The 21,136-nt window shown below is 46.0% G+C and overlaps 1 protein-coding gene across 3 annotated transcripts; it reads right to left on the reverse strand.

The window, feature by feature from the left end:
- Positions 1-269: 269 nt before the first annotated feature.
- Positions 270-20,889, reverse strand: LOC308469784 (uncharacterized protein). 3 transcript variants are annotated; one of them, XM_080992726.1, is made up of 4 exons: positions 20,371-20,889; positions 17,280-19,190; positions 12,998-13,184; positions 270-3,784 (listed from the first exon to the last, which is right to left on the reverse strand). In XM_080992726.1, the coding sequence occupies exon 4, from the start codon at positions 3,693-3,695 to the stop codon at positions 2,226-2,228; it is 1,470 nt and encodes a 489-aa protein (XP_080848852.1). In that variant the 5' UTR covers positions 3,696-3,784; positions 12,998-13,184; positions 17,280-19,190; positions 20,371-20,889; the 3' UTR covers positions 270-2,225. The 3 variants fall into 3 exon arrangements, with proteins under 3 accessions (XP_080848852.1, XP_080848853.1, XP_080848851.1); XM_080992727.1 differs by lacking the exons at positions 17,280-19,190; positions 20,371-20,889 and adding an exon at positions 16,466-17,232 and having other exon boundaries at positions 12,998-13,180; XM_080992725.1 differs by lacking the exons at positions 17,280-19,190; positions 20,371-20,889 and adding an exon at positions 15,953-16,154 and having other exon boundaries at positions 12,998-13,180.
- Positions 20,890-21,136: the final 247 nt, after the last annotated feature.

The raw sequence follows: 21,136 nt of genomic DNA on the forward strand, positions 1-21,136 counted from the left end.
GCAATGCGCTCTACGTGGGGCTACCTGTGTAAGTGGTCCCGAAACTGCAACTAATCCAGAATGCGGCGGCTAGACTGGTGACAGGAGGAGAGTCTCCACCCCCATCGTTCTGCCTGGACATGGAGGTCCAGTACCAAGAGCCTTCTGGCGGTTGCCTCACTCCGAGAAGTGAAGTTACAGGGAACCATGCAGAAGGCCTTCTCGGTAGTGGTGCCCTCCCTGTGGAATACCCTCCCACCAGATGTCAAAGGAAAAAACAGCCACCAGGCTTTAAAAGACATCTGAAGGCTGCCCTGTTTAGGGAAGCTTTTAATATCTGAAGGACTATTGTATTTCAATATTTTGTTGGAAGCCACCAAGAGTGGCTCTGCCGCAGGGGAAAGCCAGCCAGATGGGTGTGGCATAAATTATTGTTATTATTGTTGCTGTTGCTATTATTATTATTGAAAACAAACACTGCCAAATTCTTTTCTGTACATCCAAAGACTTGACAGTAATCTTCACTTCCCAGGAAATCTGGTAAAACCTGAGTGGAAAACTCCATACATTTATATGGTTTCCCGCCTGTGTGAATTTTCTTATGGATAGTAAGGTCTTCACTCCCTCTGAAGCTCTTTCCACGTTTCATAAATCTGGCTTTCCCCATGTGAGTCAGCGGATGTTTCCTAAGGTTCCATATTGACTTAAGCTTCTCCACTGTGGGAGTTCGCCAATGTAATGTAAGTTTATCCTTCCTGTTGAAGCTCTTCCCACATTCAATACATTCCAATGGTTTCTCCCCTGTATGAGTTAGTTGGTGTATTCTAAGTGCTCTACTTTTGCTGCAGCTCCTTCCACATGCCATACATTAAAATGGTTTCTTCCCCATGTGTTAGTTGGTGTCTTATAAGTTGTCGATATGGACTGAAGCTCTTTCCACATTCTTTCCACATTCAGTACATTTAAATGGCTTCTCCGGTGTGAGTTCGTTGATGTTTCCTAAAGTGTCCATTTTGACTGAAGCTCCTTCCACATTCAATACATTTAAATGGTTTCTCCCCCCGTGTGAGTTTGTTGGTGTATTCTAAGTGTTCCATTTTGACTGAAGCTCTTTCCACATTCTATCCATTTAAATGGTTTCTCCCCCATGTGAGTTCGTTGGTGTCTTCTAAGGTGTCCATATCGACTGAAGCTCTTTCCACATTCAATACATTTAAATGGTTTCTCCCCAGTGTGAGTTCATTGGTGTAATCTAAGTGTTCCATTTTGACAGAAGCACTTTCCACATTCAATACATTTAAATGGTTTCTCCCCCATGTGAGTTCCTTCGTGTATTCTAAGGTGTTCACTTCTACTAAAGCTATTTCCACATTCAATACATTTAAATGGTTTCTCCCCCGTGTGAGTTCGTTGATGTTTTCTAAGGTGTACATATTGACTAAAACATTTTCCACATTCAATACATTCAAATGGTTTCTCCCCCGTGTGAGTTCGTTGGTGTATTCTAAGTGTTCCATTTTGACTGAGGCTCTTCCCCCTTTCAATACATTTAAATGGTTTCTCCCCCGTGTGAGTTCGTTGATGTCTTCTAAGTTTTCCATTTTGACTGAAGCACTTTCCACATTCAATACATTTAAATGGTGTCTCCCCGTGTGAGTTTGTTGATGTTGTCTAAGGTTTCCACTATCATTGAAGCTCTTTCCACATTCAATACATTCAAATGGTTTCTCCCCTGTGTGAGTTCGTTGATGTCTTCTAAGTGTTCCATTTTGACTGAAGCACTTTCCACATTCAATACATTTAAATGGTGTCTCCCCCGTGTGAGTTTGTTGATGTTGTCTAAGGTTTCCACTATCATTGAAGCTCTTTCCACATTCAATACATTCAAATGGTTTCTCCCCTGTGTGAGTTCGTTGGTGCAATCTAAGTGTTCCATTTTGACTGAAGCACTTTCCACATTCAATACATTTAAATGGTTTCTCCCCCGTGTGAGTTCCTTCGTGTATTCTAAGGTTTCCATTTTGACTGAAGCTTTTTCCACATTTAATACATTTAAATGGTTTCTCCCCCGTGTGAGTTTGTTGGTGTATTCTAAGTGTTCCATTTCGACTGAAGCTCTTTCCACATTCTATACATTTAAATGGTTTCTCCCCCATGTGAGTTCGTTGGTGTCTTCTAAGGTTTCCATATCGACTGAAGCTCTTTCCACATTCAATACATTTAAATGGTTTCTCCCCAGTGTGAGTTCATTGGTGTAATCGAAGTGTTCCATTTTGACAGAAGCACTTTCCACATTCAATACATTTAAATGGTTTCTCCCCCGTGTGAGTTCGTTGGTGCAATCTAAGTGTTCCATTTTGACTGAAGCACTTTCCACATTCAATACATTTAAATGGTTTCTCCCCCGTGTGAGTTCGTTGATGTTTTCTAAGGTGTACATATTGACTAAAGCGCTTTCCACATTCAATACATTCAAATGGTTTCTCCCCCGTGTGAGTTCGTGGGTGCAATCTAAGTGTTCCATTTTGACTGAAGCACTTTCCACATTCAATACATTTAAATGGTTTCTCCCCCGTGTGAGTTCGTTGATGTTTTCTAAGGTGTACATATTGACTAAAGCGCTTTCCACATTCAATACATTTAAATGGTTTCTCCCCCGTGTGAGTTCGTTGATGTCTTCTAAGGTCTCCACTTCCACTGAAGCTCTTTCCACATTCAATACATTCAAATGGTTTCTCCCCCATGTGAGTTCGTTGGTGTCTTCTAAGGCTTCCATATCGACTGAAGCTCTTTCCACATTCAATACATTTAAATGGTTTCTCCCCCGTGTGAGTTCGTTGGTGCAATCTAAGTGTTCCATTTCGACTGAAGCACTTTCCACATTCAATACATTTAAATGGTTTCTCCCCCATGTGAGTTCCTTCGTGTATTCTAAGGTGTTCATTTCTACTAAAGCTATTTCCACATTCAATACATTTAAATGGTTTCTCCCCCGTGTGAGTTCGTTGATGTCTTCTAAGGTCTCCACTTCCACTGAAGCTCTTTCCACATTCAATACATTCAAATGGTTTCTCCCCCGTGTGAGTTCGTTGGTGCAATCTAAGTGTTCCATTTTGACTGAAGCACTTTCCACATTCAATACATTTAAATGGTTTCCCCCCTGTGTGAGTTCGTTGGTGCATTCTAAGTGTTCCATATCGACTGAAGCACTTTCCACATTCAATACATTTAAAAGGTTTCTCCCCCGTGTGAGTTCGTTGATGATTTCTAAGGTTTCCAATTACACTGAAGCGCTTTCCACATTCAATACATTCAAATGGTTTCTCCCCCGTGTGAGTTCGTTGGTGTATTCTAAGGTGTTCACTTCTACTGAAGCTCTTTCCACATTCTAGACATTTAAATGGTTTCTCCCCCGTGTGAGTTCGTTGATGTTTTCTTAGTGCTCTACTTTCACTGAAGCTCTTTCCACACTCAATACATTGAAATGGTTTCTCCCCCGTGTGAGTTCGTTGGTGTATTCTAAGCTTTCCATTTCGACTGAAGCACTTTGCACATTCAATACATTCAAATGGTTTATCCACTGTGTGAGTTCGTTGATGTTTTCTAAGAGTTCCATTTTCCCTGAAGCTCTTTCGATAGTCAGTACATTTAAATGGTTTCTCCTCTATGTGAATTCGTTGATGTGTCCTCAGTCTTCCACTGTGACTAAAGCACATCCCACATTCCAGGCATTTAAACTGTTTCTTTGTTCTTCCCAATTAATTCACAGATGGCTCCATAGAATTCTGGCCAACATCTTCCTCACCTGTTTGAGAGTGGGGGAGGGGGAAGAGAATCCTGTTAAGACTTTCAAGAAAGACAAGAAAGGAAGTGAACACATGTCAGTCCCAGTATGCACCTTCTCTTATTTTAACACTGTCTCCTTTCTCCACTGTCCTCTCTATGTTCCAAACTTTTAGGAATGCAGGTGAGATAATGGCAAGAAAAACACATGATCACTCCATTCACACTTAATAAACTGCATTATTTTATAATCTGTGGTGGAATTGGCTTCTTAGACACATCTCTGTATTTCTCTTTGTCCAGGGAGGAAAGGATCACAGGCTCAAGTAGCAGTCTCCCCTATGATTAAGAAGTCAAACTTTCGTGTTACTGTGCCACAAGTAACTGTAAAAATATTGCAATATCTTAGAACAGGCATCCCCAAACTTGGCCCTCCAGATGTTTTGGGACTACAATTCCCATTGGTCCTGTTAGCCAGGGATGATGGACGTTGTAGTCCCAAAACATCTGGAGAGCCAAGTTAGGGGATGCCTATATCAGAACATAAGAAGAGCCTGCTCGATTGGGCAAAGGACGACCTAGTCCAGCATCCTCTTCTCACAGTGGCCAACTACTGTATTTTTCGCACCATAGGACGCACCGGACAATATGACGCACCTTGTTTTAGAGGGGGGAAAACAAGGGGAAAAAAATTTTCCGCTCTCTGCCCAGCGCCCCTTCAGTGAAGCGGCAGGAGGCGCTGCGCAGAGAGTGGGAGAACTTTCCCCCTCTTGTTTTCCCGCTCTAAAACAAGGTGCCGTTTAAGGTGCGTTCAGGCAGCTACCTTGGAAGCCTGGAGAGCGAGAGGGGTCGGTGCGCACCGACCCCTCTCGCTCTCCAGGCTTCAGGTTCCTTTCGACCTGCTCTTTGGGGCTGGCGGGGGGAAGCCCACCACCAGCCCCAAAGAGCAGGTCAGGGAGCAGGGTAAAGGCGCAGCAGAGAGGCTGCTGCCATAGTCACACGTCACTTCTCCAGCTGGGAGAGAGTCGCGGGGCTATGGCTGCTTTAGCCCCACGCGTGCTCTACCGGCTGGAGAGGTGACGCGCGCCTATGGAGGCTCCTGCCATAGGTGTGCATCACCTCTCCAGCCGGGAGAGGGTCGTGGGGGGCTGCTTTAGCCCCGTGCTCGCTCTCCCGGCTGGAGAGGTGACGCTCGGCTATGGAGGCTCCTGCCATAGGCGCGCGTCACCTCTCCAGCCGGGAGAGGGTCGCGGGGGGCTGCTTTAGCCCCGTGCGCGCTCTCCCGGCTGGAGAGGTGACGCGGGCCTATGGAGGCTCCTGCCATAGGCGCGCGTCACCTCTCCAGCCGGGAGAGGGTCGCAGGGGGCTGCTTTAGCCCCGTGCGCGCTCTCCCGGCTGGAGAGGTGATGCTCGGCTATGGAGGCTCCTGCCATAGGCGCGCGTCACCTCTCCGGCCGGGAGAGGGTCGCGGGGGGCTGCTTTAGCCCTGCGCGCGCTCTCCCGGCTGGAGAGGTGACACGCGGCTATAGAGGCTCCTGCCATAGCCCCGCGTTACCTCTCCAGCCGGGAGAGGGTCGCTGGGCTATGGCGTCTTTGCTCCATAGGACGCACACACATTTCCCCTTCATTTTTGAAGGGGGAAAAGTGCGTCCTATAGAGCGAAAAATACGGTAAATGCCTGTGGGAAATCAGCAAGCAGGATTTGAGTACAAGAGCCCTCTGCCTTCCCTTGCTTTCCAGGAACTAGTATCAAGAAGCATTATTGCCTAGGACCATGAGGGCAGAGCACAGACATCAGTCTAATCCTCTTTTTCAAGCTATCCAAGTGACAAAATCAAGGATTAAAAATAAATTATTAACAGATGTAAGAGAGAGAGGAGGTTTTGCCCTGCCGGGTTTGAAACTTTATTATGAAACAGCCTGTATCTGCTAGAACCAGGAATGGACTACATTGGAAAACACAGATACTGTATTTTAGATCTGGAAGGACACAAATAATGGATAGAATGCATATTTATGGTAGGAAAAGGCCAAGGTGCATAGAGCTTTTCAGACTCATATAATAAGAAAATAAATTTGTAGGGTATGGGAGAAGTATAAAAATTTGCTTGAGTAGGGGACTAATGGCGGATTCCCTCCGAGCTCTGGAGGGAATCGGCTCTGCAGGATCGGGTCTTGCCGCTGCGGCGAAGCGGGGACCCTAAAAAATCACAGGTGGAGAAGCCTGTGAACGTGGTGACTCGGCGGGCACCATTTGCGCCCCCCGATCTGCGAAGGAGCCTTTTTAAAGGCTCTGGAACGGGGTCGGGGTGCGGTGCGGTGCTGAGAGTACTTCCTCTTCTTCTGTGGAGTGAAGCCGCAAGCCATTGTCGGAGAGCGCTGACTTCTTCTTTTGAATAATCGGATTTCAAAGTAACAACCCGTGAGTAACATGGAAATTTGGGCTCTAAAGGAAGAATTTCTTTGAATTAGGAACGAGCGGGGAAGGGTTAAAAAGGAAGTCCGCCCCCCCTTTGTAAACATCATAAAGCAAAGGACCTGCTACCTAAGGTCGTAAGAAATTTTCTCTTTTCTCTTGTAAAAGACTTTAATTTCACGGTTTGATATTACAAAATCTTTACTGGAGGATTAAGAACTGATTTTGAGAGCTGAAGTTCTATCCCCCCCGGACCCGGGACCGCCCCGAGAGCCTGATGATGAAGTATTGAAGAGCTTGACAGCTGTCAAGTCGGCTGTCAAGACGGAAAAAGAGAACACTGTTATTGTTGTTTCTGCCGGTTACATTGGTTACAATCTGTTACAATTTGTTGACAATAAGGAATTGCTGTTACAAAATAACTGGATTTCTGGACTCGAGCTGAAAAGAATATTAAGGAACTAAAATCCCCCTAGAGGGACTTGGTGACATTACAGAAATGTCTGGAGGTGGGAAAATCCAGGATGAATTGGATAGAGCATTTGTTCTCTTAGGAAAGTTACAAGGTCAATTTGATGTTATGGCTACAAATGTTTCAACTCTGGACTCTAATGTTTCAACTCTGGATTTAACAGTAAATAACATTCTTGGATTGGATAAGGATTGGAAACAAGGAGCCCATTTAACTGGACAAATAGAGACATCTGAGAGTTTTGAGAATATGGATAAGGAGACATATGTTGCCCTTGAAGAAAAGGAAGGAGGAGTCGGTGTGCAGATGCTAAAAGAGAATTCTACTTTGAGGCCTGACATGATGGCAATGAAGGAAAATAAAAATTTGATGTGGAAAGCTTGGCCTGAATTGGAGATTGAGAAATGGAGAGATCTTCTTATGTGGAGATCAGAAGACCTAAGGATTACAAATGTGATTAAGGTGGAGGTTAGAGCTTTGGGGATTTTTGGACTGGAAAGGAGCAAGAAACAAGAAATGGAACACCCCATGGGCTCTACTTTTAAGTATGGAGGCCTAGCTGGAAAAAACATGGATCCTGTTGGGCCGGAGCCTCTCCAAGATTTGGTGTTTAATATCAAGGTCTATCAAAAAGACCGGCAGAGAGGAACTGAAAGACAATTACGGTAAGTGCCTCGGACGTGAGATCTCCAGGCTGATAGTAGATTAAGACTGATGGATACTTTTGGGGACTGAAACCGGGAAGGGGGGGTGGAGTTTGGGAATCCAAAGGGTTCATAATTACAATTTATTTTGTTGTTTTTATTTTTTTATTATTGCTATGTAAACTGGGAAATTCGTGGAAGGGAATCTTGGTCGACCTTAGAAAAAATGTTTTAAGAATATGAACTGAGGTATAAGCTCGATGATTAAGTATGGATAAGATAAAACTGGATTTCTCTTTTTTTAAATGAACTAAACTAAATGAAAATAAGGTTATCAAAAATAAACTGAAGAAAGGGTTAATAAATGTTAGAATGATGATGGTTTAGGAGCTAAGTGATTTATAGTAGTAATGTCTAAGTTAAAAGAAAAGAATGGTAAATCTAAATGAAATTAAGGGAGAGGACTTGCTGAATAAATATTTTGAAATTGGAATACAGAAAGGGGAGGTAGGAGGAGGTCAGCGAAGTAAGGCATAAGAAAATAAGGAATTGAAATTATACTTGTTCTTTTTTGTCTGTGTTTTGTTTGTTTTTCTTTTGTATATAATTTCTGAAACTTCAATAAATATCTATTTTAAAAAAATTGCTTGAGTAAAAAACACCCTGGTGGCTTTCCCCCTTGGAAGCAATATCTCTGAAAAAAATTGAATATGAGAAGTAACTGGCCGACTTATACAGAGCTGTTAACTGAAGTTGAAAACCAACTGGAATTAAAAGATTTTGAAGTGATAAGGGAAGCTGTAACTGACTGGTTACAGTACCATCAACTAAACACTATCTTTAAGATAGACAAATAGAAAGGTTTTAGTTATGAGACATCACAATTTTAAAAAGAACTCTTAGGAAGTAACATAAAAAGTTCTGTCTAAAATGTATAACTTGCTCCTAGAACGGTATACAAAGGATGAACAGGTCAAATCAGTTATGACGAAATGGGAAAGGGACTTAGGATATAACATACAAATGGCAGATTGGGAGAGGCTTTGGAAAACAGATCTGAAATTCACAGCTTGCTGTACATTGAAAGAAAACTACATGAAAATGATGTACTGGTGGTATTTGACTCCTAGTAAGTTATCTAAAACATATAGAGTAAGTTCAAATATCTGCTGGAAATGTAAAGAAGTGGGTACCTTTTGCTATATGTGGTGGTCATGTAAGATAACAGTATCATTTTGGGAAATGGTATATAATGAAAAAGTAGAGACATCACCTTGCCAACGAGCGCAGTGAAAACCAGGAAGGAAAAAAAAGGCTGGGGAGGGCACAGGATGAGGGGCAGGGGAGCGGGAGCGGGCTTTTTACTTCTACAGCTTGTTTTGAGGCAGGATAGATTTGAGCATTGTCTGGGTCCCAGTGCCCCTACTCCTTTTTATACTCCATTCTGTTGCTGCCAGGGGCTGCTTATTACTCAAACTGAACCTGATACCAGTAGCCATGTGTACAAACAACGTAGAAGGCTTCAAGTAGGAGCGCTTTTACACAGCTAATGGCGAATCCCCTGCAATCCAATTCCTGATCACTTGCTCAAATCTATCCTGCCTCAAAACAAGCAACGGAAGGAAAAGGCTGCAAACTGTTAAATGGAAAAAAAACCCAGGCACAGGGCAAATACCTTAGGTAAAATAGTAAAGGGAGACAGGTGATTCAAAGCCAGCAGGCACTTTTAAAAGTGGTGCGCAGCCAGCAACAGCTGCAGAAGGTTCGCCCGCTCCCTAAACGGAGCAATGAGGCTGCAGAGGGACGGCAGGACACAGGAGGGGAAAGATCGGGAAGGATAAAATTTAAGCAATCAGCAGCAAAAAAAAAAAAACCAACCTCGAGCTCTGAGCCACCAGCGCAGTGAAACCCAGGAAGTAAAAAAGGAAGGCTGCTGGAGACTGGAGGGCAGAGGATGAGGGAGAGGGGGAAATTACGCAAATCCCCCGCGTCTCAGCTGATCCGCTGGCTCCTTGAGCCTGCACACTAAACAAACATACAGCTCCTGTCCCTCTTAGTCTCACTCTGATATACCAGTAGTTTATTAAATAGTTTAGTACAACATTTGATTCAGAATATTTTCCCCCTGTTTTCCTCCTCTGAAAACTAGGTGCGTCTTATGGTCCGGTGCGCCTTATGGAGCAAAAAATACGGTACTATCAGGACCCATGAAAGGGATGGAGCGAAGTCATGTGATTCAGAGAATCTCAGGAATTGATTATATAAATGTATTTGATATAAACTTGCAGTTGTAAAAACCAATAAAAATATTTCAAAAAAAGGGAAGTCCATAGATTGACTATGCTTCTGTTGATTCATCATTTGCAAACCCAGAAATAGGGGCTCCTGTTTTTGAACTTTTCCTCGGAAACAGAACGTGCTCCTGGGCTTCCATTTTTACTGTTGCACAGCAAATTTAAGTCCCCCCCCCCCATCGTAATTAAGGTTTTTTTACATCCCAGTTGTATCCTTGAGCAGCTAATTTAAGTCCCCCCTCCCATTGTAATTAAAGCTTTTTTCATCCCATTTGTTCCCTTGCACAGCTGATTTAAGCCCCCACCCCATCAATATTCAAGCCATTTCTGGTTGCAGTGTTCTGAGGTGACATTTGGTGCTTTAGTTTTTTCCTATTTTTTGCATTTTTGTTTGTGTGGCTTTTTCATTTTTGATTGTGGCTTCTTTTTTTAATTTTACCGTATTTTTTGCACCATAACACTCACTTTTTTCCTCCTAGAAAGTAAGGGGAAATGTCTGTGCGTGTTAAGGAGCGAATGCCTACAGATGGCGGGGTATCTGCTGCAGTCGTGAGCAGAGGATCCATGGTTCCCCTTCCTTCCCTCCTCCGTGGCTTGCTTTGAAACAGCAAAGCGGGAGAAGAGCCCCTGCAGAGGTGCAAAAACATGCTTACAAAGCATGGATCCACATGGATCCTCAGGATTTTTGCATTGGGCTACCCCAAACTCACCGTCAGATCACATGTCTGTGCCCACAGCATGAACCACAAAAATCATACATCCATTGTTTTGTTTAGAATATTTTTTTCCTCCTCAAAAAACTATGTGCGTGTTATGGTCGGGTGCGTGTTATAGAGCGAAAAATACGGTAATTTTTATCATCAACAATACTGTCTTCTTTATTTTATGGTACAGAACATTGATTACTGCTTTCATTTTATGGATCAATGGTCTTGTTAGATAGTAAAATTCATGTTAAATTGCTGTTTTAGGGGTTATTTTTAAAAGTCTGAAACGCATTACCGTATTTTTTGCCCTATAGGACGCACTTTTTCCCCTCCAAAAATGAAGGGGAAATCTGGGTGCGTCCTATGGGGCGAATGGATGCTTTCGCTGAAGCTTGGAGAGCGAGAGGGGTCGGTGCGCACCGACCCCTCTCGCTCTCTAGGCTTCAGGAAGACATCCGCAGCCTAGGCAGCCCTGCGGGAGGTCCGCAGGGATGTCTAGTCTGCGGATAGCAGCCTGCTTACCGGAGCGTCGGGCGCCCTGAAAGCAGAGCGCCCGGCGCTTCGGGAACACATTCGCAGCCTAGGCAGCCCTGCAGGAGGTCCCGCAGGTATGTCTAGGCTGCGAATAGCAGCCTGCTTCCCAGAGCGTCCGGCGCCCTAAAGCAGAGCGCCCCTCACGCCGGACAGACATCGGCCAGCCCCACAAGCTCGGGGGACAGCAGGGAGGCGCAGCGCCGCCATCCCGCTGTTCCTGGACCTGGTTCGGTTTCCCCGACCTGCTTTTGGGGGGGAAATAAAGGGGAAAAAATTTCCTTTATTTCCCCCCAAAAAAACTAGGTGCGTCCTATGGGACAGAAAATACGGTAATCCATTTTGCATTACTTTCTTTTTAAAAAAAAAAAAAAAAATTTATTGAGATTGTAAAAACATTAAAAAGTTTCAAAGTTTAGACTTAACAAATAAGAACAAAGAATAACCTTAAAAAAGAAAAAAAACCTACAAAAATACAAAAACAGAACACATGAAAAATACAAAATAGAAAACAGTTAACAAAAAGGAAAAAAATAAAAGAAAAAAAATCAATAATTTCATATCTTATACTTCATTTACTAGTTTCCTGACCTCCTCACGCCTCCCTTTTTGTATTCCAGTTCAGATATTTAATTCAGCAAATCCTTACCCTCTGTCATTTATCTTTACTCAATATCTTAACCTATTATAACCATATGTTTATAACCACTATCAATCCATATTTACATATTCTTGATAATCTTTTTACCAATACCACTTATTTTCCATCCGACATCATTTTAACATTCCTTAATTTTACAGTATTTCTGCAAGTAGTCTTTAAATTTCTTCCAGTCTTCTTCCACCAACTCTTCTCCCTGGTCACGGATTCTGCCAGTCATTTCTGCCAATTCCATGTAGTCCATCACTTTCATCTGCCATTCTTCCAGTGTGGGTAAATCCTGTGTCTTCCAATACTTTGCAATCAGTATTCTTGCTGCTGTTGTTGCATACATAAAAAAGGTTCTATCCTTCTTTGGTACCAATTGGCCGACTATGCCCAGGAGAAAGGCCTCTGGTTTCTTCAGAAAGGTATATTTAAATACCTTTTTCATTTCATTATAGATCATCTCCCAGAAAGCCTTAATCTTTGGGCACGTCCACCAAAGGTGAAAGAATGTACCTTCAGTTTCTTTACATTTCCAGCATTTATTATCGGGCAAGTGATAGATTTTTGCAAGCTTGACTGGTGTTATGTACCACCTGTATATCATTTTCATAATATTCTCTCTTAAGGCATTACATGCCGTAAATTTCATACCTGTGGTCTACAACTGTTCCCAGTCAGCAAACATAATGTTATGTCCAACATCCTGTGCCCATTTAATCATGGCAGATTTAACCGTTTCATCTTGAGTGTTCCATTTTAACAGCAAGTTATACATTCTTGAAAGTATCTTTGTATTGGGATCTAGCAATTCTGTTTCCAACTTTGATTTTTCCTCCTGGAAGCCAATTTTTTTGTCCAAATTATATACCTCTCTTATTTGATAATAATGAAGCCAATCTCGCACTCTATCTTTTAATTTCTCAAAACTCTGCAATTTCAATTTATCTCCTTCTTGCTCCAAGATCTCCCAATATTTTGGCCACTTGGCATTTTGCATTACTTTCTATGGGAAAGCATGCCTTGGTTTTGAAACGCTTTGGTTTTGGAACACTTCCGGAACCTATTATGTTTGAGAACCAAGGTACCACTGTAACTCCTAAGATTTAAAACCCTGGAGGAAGAAAATCTGTCCCCCACTACAGGGGTACCTCAGGTTAAGTACTTAATTCGTTCCGGAGGTCTGTTCTTAACATGAAACTGTTCTTAACCTGAAGCACCACTTTAGCTAATGCAGCCTCCTGCTACTGCCGCACGTTTTTTGTTCTCATCCTGAAGCAAAGTTCTTAACCAGAGGTACTATTTCTGGGTTAGCGGAGTCTGTAATCTGAAGCGTATGTAACCCGAGATACCACTGTACTTTATGAAAGGGATTCAAGAAACAAAGAGCTGCTTTGGAGAAGGCCTCACCCCTTCCTTCTTACGTTCAGGAACCTCCTTCCATTTGTCTCCTCTCCATCTTTTCCTCTTTCTCCCTCCACCATCCATCTATCCCTGTCCCCATCTCCTCTCCCCTGGAACTCACCAGATTTCTCCAAGGGTCCTGGGAGGGAATGCTCAGAGGTTGTGGGGAGGTATGCGGGAGACAGCCTGACCAGGTCAACCGTCCATCTTCCTCCTTCCATCCTGGCCAGGGTTGCAGGTTCAGTCTCAGCTAGGTTTGCAGCTTCAGCTTCCTGAGGAGCGCAGAATCCAGAGCCAGTTGCAGCTTCCTGGGAGGGAGGGAAGAAGAAGCCAAGGGAGTCTCAGAGCCCCTGCAGGGATTCTCCTGCCCAAGACATTCTGCTGCCCCTGGAGAAGCACCAACTGGGCACCCTCTTCCCAATATCCTCCACCCCTTTTAAAACACCTTTGGCAATTCCTTTCACCTGCCTGTCCCACCTCCCTTCCTAAGGCTGGCATGGTATGCACATTAGTGGCCCGAGAGTAGATCCCATGGAACTTAAGAGTTAATCTGCAAAGGACTGCTCTGAATACATGGGTGGCCCTTGCATGGAGAAGAAGGAAGCGCCAGCGTTTAATGGCGGACATCCCTCCGAGCTCCGGAGGGAGTCTGCTTCGCGGGTTCGAGTCCTGCTGCTACGGCGAAGCAGGGGCCCTCAAAAATCGCAGGCGGTGAAGCCTGGGAACAAGGAGACTCGGCGGGTACCCTTGGCGCCCCCCCGAAGCCAGGAAGAAGCCTTTTTAAAGGCTTCCGAGTGGCAGCGGGTGAGTGGTGCGGTACTGAGAGTCGTCACCCAGTCCGCGGAGCGAAGCCGCATCGCCATTGACGGAGAGCGCTGATTCTTCTCTGAAAATTGGATTCAAAAGCAACTACCCGTGAGTAGGATTAAAAGACCCTATTGGACTTAAAAATAATTTAAAAGAATTGGGAACTGAGACGGGAAAGGTATAAAAGGGAAGTCTGCCTTTCCGGACTACAGAGAAAAACAAAGAGACTGTCAAGCTGTAATATAAAGAGCTGTTTTACAGTGGGACTAAGTAAATCTAACGTCAAAGTGAGAACCCCCTCTTGCCAGCAGGAGCAGAGGGAGAGGATACTTTGCCCTATTTACCTGCTAGAAAAGGGAGAGTAAAATTACATCTGCTGCCTTAAACCCTGGGACGGACTGCCTTGACAGGGGAAGCCGGCTAGAGACTGTCAATGTGTCAAATCTTTTGAAGGGACATTTGAAATCACTCTGCTAAAGGATATAAAGTTGCTGGACTGTTTCATGCATAGAATAACTTTTGAAAGAAATTGAAACTGTGGCATTTTCTGGGACATTTTAAGGAGATATTTTGTTTATCTGTGAAGTGAAACCGGAAAGTTTCTCCCCCTAGAGGAGACTTTGTTACAATTGTAAGAACTGCAAAGCCACTGGAAATTTCCCTTTCAAAACAAGTTTGTAGGTGACCTTGGCTGCATGAGAGTGTTATGGAAAAAACCACCAGGTCTGGTAGACAATACAAGACTGATATTCCACAACAGCGAAGGGTCTCAGTAACTGGTGGCGCAGGAAGTACAGGAGCAACTGCAGCTGTGCAAACAAAACCAAAAGTTATGTCTTCTGATCCAGTGGCACAAGCACTTTGCAAAATAAATGAATCTTTGGAATTCTTAATGAAACAGGGGGCAGAAACAAATAGGCGAATAGCCGAGTTCTCAGTAAAAATTGATGAGAATACTACAAGTATAAAGGATTTAGGAGAGAAAGTGAATTCCAACTCTTACTATGTGTTTGGACCTAGAGGACAACATACACGTTTACACCACCTGGTTCCTTAAAGAGGGCATTTCTTTAAATTCAAAGGCCATTTCTACAAAATGGAAGTCTTCTGATGTCAGCCCTATATAGGGAAGTTTTCGATGTTTTAAATTTTTTGGTGTTTTTGTTGGAAGCCGCCCAGAGTGGCTGAGGCAACACAGTTTTTATTTATTATATTATTATTATTATTATTATTATTATTATTATTATTATTCCCTCCTAAGCGCATCCTGCTATGCATGCTGGTCAGAGACTTTGTCCCAACCCCTCCCCTTGAACGCAAGAGGGGTTCCTATTTTTACTGCTGTTCTTTAAATTTCTATACTGCCCTTCCTCCAAAGATCACAGGGCAGCTAATAATAATAATAATAATAATAATAATAATAATAATAATTTTTTATACCCCGCCCTCCCCAGCCAAGGCCGGGCTCCGAGCGGCTTACAAGCAATAATAAAAACAAGTTGAATGATTACAACTTAAAAACAAAATTAAAATACAACATTAAAATATTGAAACATTAAAATATTAAAATGTAGCCTCCTCGCAGGAGGAGAAGGAAAGAAAAAAGAGAGGGAGGGAATCAAATTGGCACCAAGCCAAAGACCAGGCGGAACAACTCTGTCTTACAGGCCCTGCGGAAATATATCAGATCCTGCAGGGCCCTGGTCTAATGAGGCAGAGCATTCCACCAGGCCGGAGCCAGAGTTGAAAAGACCCTGGCTCTGGTTGAAGCCAATCTAACTTCCTTAGGGCCCAGGACCACTAGGGTGTTGCCATTTATGGACCTTGAGGCTCTCCATGGGGCATACCGGGAGAGGCGGTCCCATAGGTACGAGGGTCCAAGGCCGTGAAGGGCTTTAAAGGTCAAAAGCAGCACCTTAAATCTGACCCTGTACTCCACCGGGAGCCAGTGCAGCTTGAAAAGCACTGGATGAATATGTTCCCATGGCAGAGACCCCATGAGGAGCCTCGCTGCAGCATTCTGCACCCGCTGGAGTTTCTGGGACAGTTTCAAGGGCAGCCCCGTGTAGAGCGAATTACAGTAGTGAAGCCTGGAGATGACTGTCGCATGGATCACTGTGGCCAGGTCAGGGCGGGAAAGGTAAGGGACCAACTGCTTGATGCGGCGAAGGTGGAAAAATGTCACCTTGGCTGTTGCTGTAACCTGCGCCTCCCTGGAAAGGGAGGCGTCAAGGATTACACCCAAACTCTTAACGGAAGGCAATGGCACTAATTGGGCCCCCACAAGAGAAGGGAGTTGGTCCCTCATCCCCATGTCATCCCGACCCAGCCATAGGACCTCTGTCTTCGAAGAATTTAGTTTCAATCGGCTCCCACGAAACCATCCAGCCACAGCTTCCAAGCATCTGGTCAGTGTGTTGGTGTGGCCGAGACGGTGTGGCCATCCATCAGCAGATAGAGCTGAGTGTCATCAGCATATTGGTGACAGCCCAGCCCAAAGCTCCGGATAATCTGGGCAAGGGGGCGCATAAAGATGTTTAAAAGCATCGGGGAGAGAATTGTGCCCTGTGGCACTCCACACACCAAGGAGTGGTGCGACGACATTTCCCTCCCTAGTGCCACCCTCTGTCCCCGACCAGAGATAAAAGAGCACAGCCAGTTACGGGCTATGCCCTGTATCCCCACGTCTGCGAGGCGGTGGTCCAGAAGATCATAATCGACCATGTCAAAGGCAAAGATAATGATCGACCATGACAAATCTAGAAGGATCACCAGTCCTGACCCGCCTCGATCCAGTTGTCTACGGAGATCGTCTGTTAGGGCAACCAGAGCCGTCTCGGTCCCAAAACCAGGACGGAAACCGGACTGAAATGGATCTACAGCCGATGTTTCCTCCAGAAACCAACCAAGCTGTTCGGCAACCGCTCTCTCAATTACCTTACCCAAGAGAAAAACACAGAGATGCATAGCAGAGTAAGAAATAAAAACAACACCCCCCCAACTCAGTTGTAAAGTCCAAAGATTGTTTAATAAGCCAAACCCCTGGGAGAAGAGCAATGCTTTCGCCTGTTGCCTAAAGATAAGGTCCTCCTCCGAGGGGTCTTCTGCTGGGGTATAGATACTAAATTTAAATTACAGTGGTACCTTGGGTTAAATACTTAATTCGTTCTGGAGGTCCGTTCTTAACGTGAAACTGTTCTTAACCTGAAGCACCACTTTAGCTAATGGGACCACCCGCCACCGCGCTGCTGCTGCGTGATTTCTGTTCTCATCCTGAAGCAAAGTTCTTAACCCGAGGTACTATTTCTGAGTTAGCAGAGTCTGTAACCTGAAGCGTATGTAACCCGAGGTAGCACTGTAATACTATTAAGGCGATCCTGGCCAGCAATGCCCACCCCTCTCCCCCCTCCTTCCCTGCAACTCCCTTTGTACCAGATCCCTGCAGGAGGAAGCTTCTCCCCCCCCCTCCCCTTCAAGCCCCCTTTAAGAAAACAGCTCCCTTCCCTCCCTTCTCTTCTCCCCGTCCGGGGGCTTCTCATCCTGGACCCCCTCGCAAAGCCCCTTCCCTCCTTCCCCGCCATTGGCTTTGCACTCACCCGAAATCCTGTATCTGAAGAAGTGTGCATGCACACGAAAGCTTATACCAAGAACTAACTTAGTTGGTCTTTAAGGTGCTACAGGAAGGAATTTTATTATTTCGACTATGGCAGACCAACACGGCTACCCATCTGTAACCGAAATCCTGGGCAGCGGGGGCGGGAATGGGAGCCCCCGCGTGGGAGGCAGGGCGTGAGGGCGCTTAATTAGGAGGCTTAATTAGGAAGAAGCCCCCTCCTCCGCACAATGCAGCCCCCCTTCCCGCCTCCTCCCCTCCCTCCTTTGCCAGCTCCAATTTTATCTCTGCTGGTGAAGCCGGAAGTGGAGGCAACTCAGAGGAGGAAGGAGAAGCTTCTCCCCACGTTCAGCCTCTTGTCTGTTATTTGATAACTGGGGGAAGGAAAACCTTGTAGCACCCAACCAATGGGAAGAGGAGGGAGGGAACGTGTGCATAGGGAATATAAGATCATACTTTGCCCCAGCTGGACTGTGCCTGCTTTGGCTCCCAGTTCCTGCAAGAATATATTGTCCTCACTAAGGGCTTGCCGATCAGAAGGTTGGCTGTTCGAATCCCCGCGAAGGGGTGAGCTCCCATTGCTCTGTCTCTGCTCCTGCCAACCTAGCAGTTCGAAATCACATCAAACTGCAAGTAGATAAATAGGTACCTGTTGTAAACAAAATCTGCCCTTATTCCCTTATGGGGGTCACAAGAGCCCTTATAGAGTCCTTTGCCGGTTCTCCATCAGTTGGAGAAAAACAAAGAAGCCAACCAGAGAATATTGAGAAGCAAAGCAGCTAGTAAGCCTGATCTTTATTGAACTGTTGCAACAGGTTGCTCCCCTCACAGGCAGGAGAAAGGAGGAGGACCCCGGACAAAGGTGTGCCTGCCATTATATAGAATTTTTAAATTCCCTGCCCTGGAGCTCAAGACCACCCCTCCATACATCATACATACATCACAGAAGGGGTGTAACCCAAGACCACCCCCCACCAACATCATACTTACACCACAGAAAAGGTGGTCTACAACAGAACTTTGAATGTTGTTGTTTTTCCTGTCTGCCAGGTTATGTGATAATGTCTTATCTGATTGCCTTTCCTGGTAGTCTGGCCATTCCTTTGAGACAGTGATTACCCAATTCCTGAGACAATGGGAAGGCCCCTCACCCCTCCCTCCTTGCAGAGAATACATTTCGTCAGTTTGGGAGTCAAAATGGTTTCAGGACAGTCTTCCCGTGCTGCTCCAGACACGTGGTCCACGTATCTATGTACGTGTTTGGTTGGTACATTTATGAACATCTATTATATATAAAAGGGACACGGGTGGCGCTGTGGGTAAAACCTCAGCGCCTAGGACTTGCCAATCGCATGGTCGGCAGTTCGAATCCCCGCGGCGGGCTGAGCTCCCGTCGTTTGGTCCCAGCTCCTGCCCACCTAGCAGTTTGAAAGCACCCTTAAGTACAAGTAGATAAATAGGTACCGCTTTCTAGTGGGAAGGTAAATGGCGTTTCCGTGTGCTGCTCTGGTGCCAGTTCGCCACAGCAGCTTCGTCACGCTGGCCATGTGACCCGGAAGTGTCTGCGGACAGCGCTGGCTCCCGGCCTCTAGAGTGAGATGAGCGCACAACCCTAGAGTCTGTCAAGACTGGCCTGTACGGGCAGGGGCACCTTTACCTTTACCTATTATATATAAAAGGCCTTAAATTTTTTTATTACATAACACTCCAGCGGGAAGGTGAACGGCGTTTCCATGCACTGCTCCGGATCGCCAGATGCGGCTTAGTCATGCTGGCCAGATGACCTGGAAACTGTAAGCCGGCTCCCTCGGCCAGTAAAGTGAGATGAGCACCGCAACCCTAGAGTTGTCTGCGACTGGACCTAATGGTCAGGGGTCCCTTTACCTTTATGATTCTTAGTACAGTGGTACCCCGCAAGACGAACGCCTCGCAAGACGGAAAACCCGCTAGACGAAAGGGTCTTCCGTTTTGGAGGCGCTTCGCAAAACGAATTTCCCTATGGGCTTGCTTCGCAAGACGACAGCCCATAGGGAAATCTCAGGGACAGCGGGGAAGCGCAGCGCGTCTTCCCCACTGTCCTCGGACCTCCTCCGAAGCCTGGCGGCGGGGCGGGGACACCTCCTCCCGCCGCCGCCGGGCTTCGGAAGGCTCCTCCGAAGCCGGGCGGCGGGGTGGGAACACCTCCCGCCGCCACCCGGCTTCGGAACGGTGCTCCGAAGCCGGGCGGGGGGGAGGGGACACCTCCCGCCGCCGCCCGGCTTCGGAACGGTGCTCCGAAGCCGGGCGGGGGGGAGGGGACACCTCCCGCCGCCGCCCGGCTTCGGAACGGTGCTCCGAAGCCGGGCGGGGGGGAGGGGACACCCCCCGCCGCCGCCCGGCTTCGGAACGGTGCTCCGAAGCCGGGCGGGGGGGAGGGGACACCTCCCGCCGCCGCCCGGCTTCGGAACGGTGCTCCGAAGCCGGGCGGGGGGGAGGGGACACCTCCCGCCGCCGCCCGGCTTCGGAACGGTGCTCCGAAGCCGGGCGGGGGGGAGGGGACACCTTCTGAAGGCGGGCGGGGGGGCGAAAGTCTTTGCTCCCCCCTGTCTGCCTGTCCCGGAGGGCTTTTGAAGGCAGGGGGGGAGCAAAGACTTTTGCCCCCCGCCCGCCTTCAGAAGAGGTCCAGGACCTCTTCTGAAGGCTGGCGGGGGGCAAAAGTCTTTGTCCCCCCTGCCTGCCTTCCCAGGGGCTTTTAAATCGCCCCGGACAGCGGAGAAGTCCTCCGCTGTCCCGGGGCGATTTTAAAATGCCGCCCGCCAGCATTTTAAGATCGCCCGGACAGCGGAGAAGTCCTCCGCTGTCCCGGGGTTTTTTAAAATGCTGGGGGTATGAAGAAAAGACCTTGTCCCCCCCCCCCCCAGCCTTCAGAAGAGGTCCGGGGACAGACTGTCCCCGGACCTGGTCTGAAGGCGGTTTCCCTAGGAACGCATTAATTGATTTTCAATGCATTCCTATGGGAAACCGTGCATCGCAAGACGAAAAACTCGCAAGACGAAGAGACTTGCGGAACGAATTAATTTCGTCTTGCAAGGCACCACTGTAGATACAATAAAATACCTAGAATGAGACCAGATAAAAAGGCAGCCCTGCTCTTGGTGGATGCGGAGAAAGCATTTGATGTTTCAGGGGCATTCATGCAAAAAACTTTGGAAATGACGAGTTTGGGTGAGAAAATATGTAGTGGCATAAAAGCGAGTTATAATTCCCAAAAGGTCAGACTAATTATCAATGGTGAAATATCAGAAGATTTTAATATCTCTAAGGGAACAAGACAGGTCTGCCCTCTTTCTCCTCTCCTCTTTATCACACTTCTGGAAGTATATTTTAAAGCAATAAGAGAAGACCCTAGAATACAAGGAATTAAAGTTGGACAAAGGGCCTATAAGGTCAGAGCCTAAGCAGACAATCTAATAATTACAACAGAAAACCCTCTACAGCAGCAGTTCTCAACCTGTGGGTCCCCAGATGTTGTTGGACTACAACTCCCATCATCCCTGAGCTCTGGCCTTGCTAGCTAGGGGTGATGGGAGTTGTAGTTCAGCAACATCTGGGGACCCACAGGATGAAAAAGGCTGCTCTGGGAAACCCAGGCAGATGGGCGGGGTACAAATAATAAATTATTGTTGTTATTATTACTATTATTTATTATTATTATTATTATTATTATTATTATTATTATTATTATTGTAGTAATGTTGGAAAAAACAAGGCCAAGAATAAAATACAAAACTCAGACTTAAAAGAAAGGGGAGGCTTTTCCCTTCCAGATCTCAAAATTTACTATGAAGCAGCTTGTCTTAC

This window comes from Podarcis pityusensis (assembly GCF_964106645.2).
Source record: "Podarcis pityusensis genome assembly, chromosome: 2".
NCBI lineage: Eukaryota > Metazoa > Chordata > Lepidosauria > Squamata > Lacertidae > Podarcis > Podarcis pityusensis.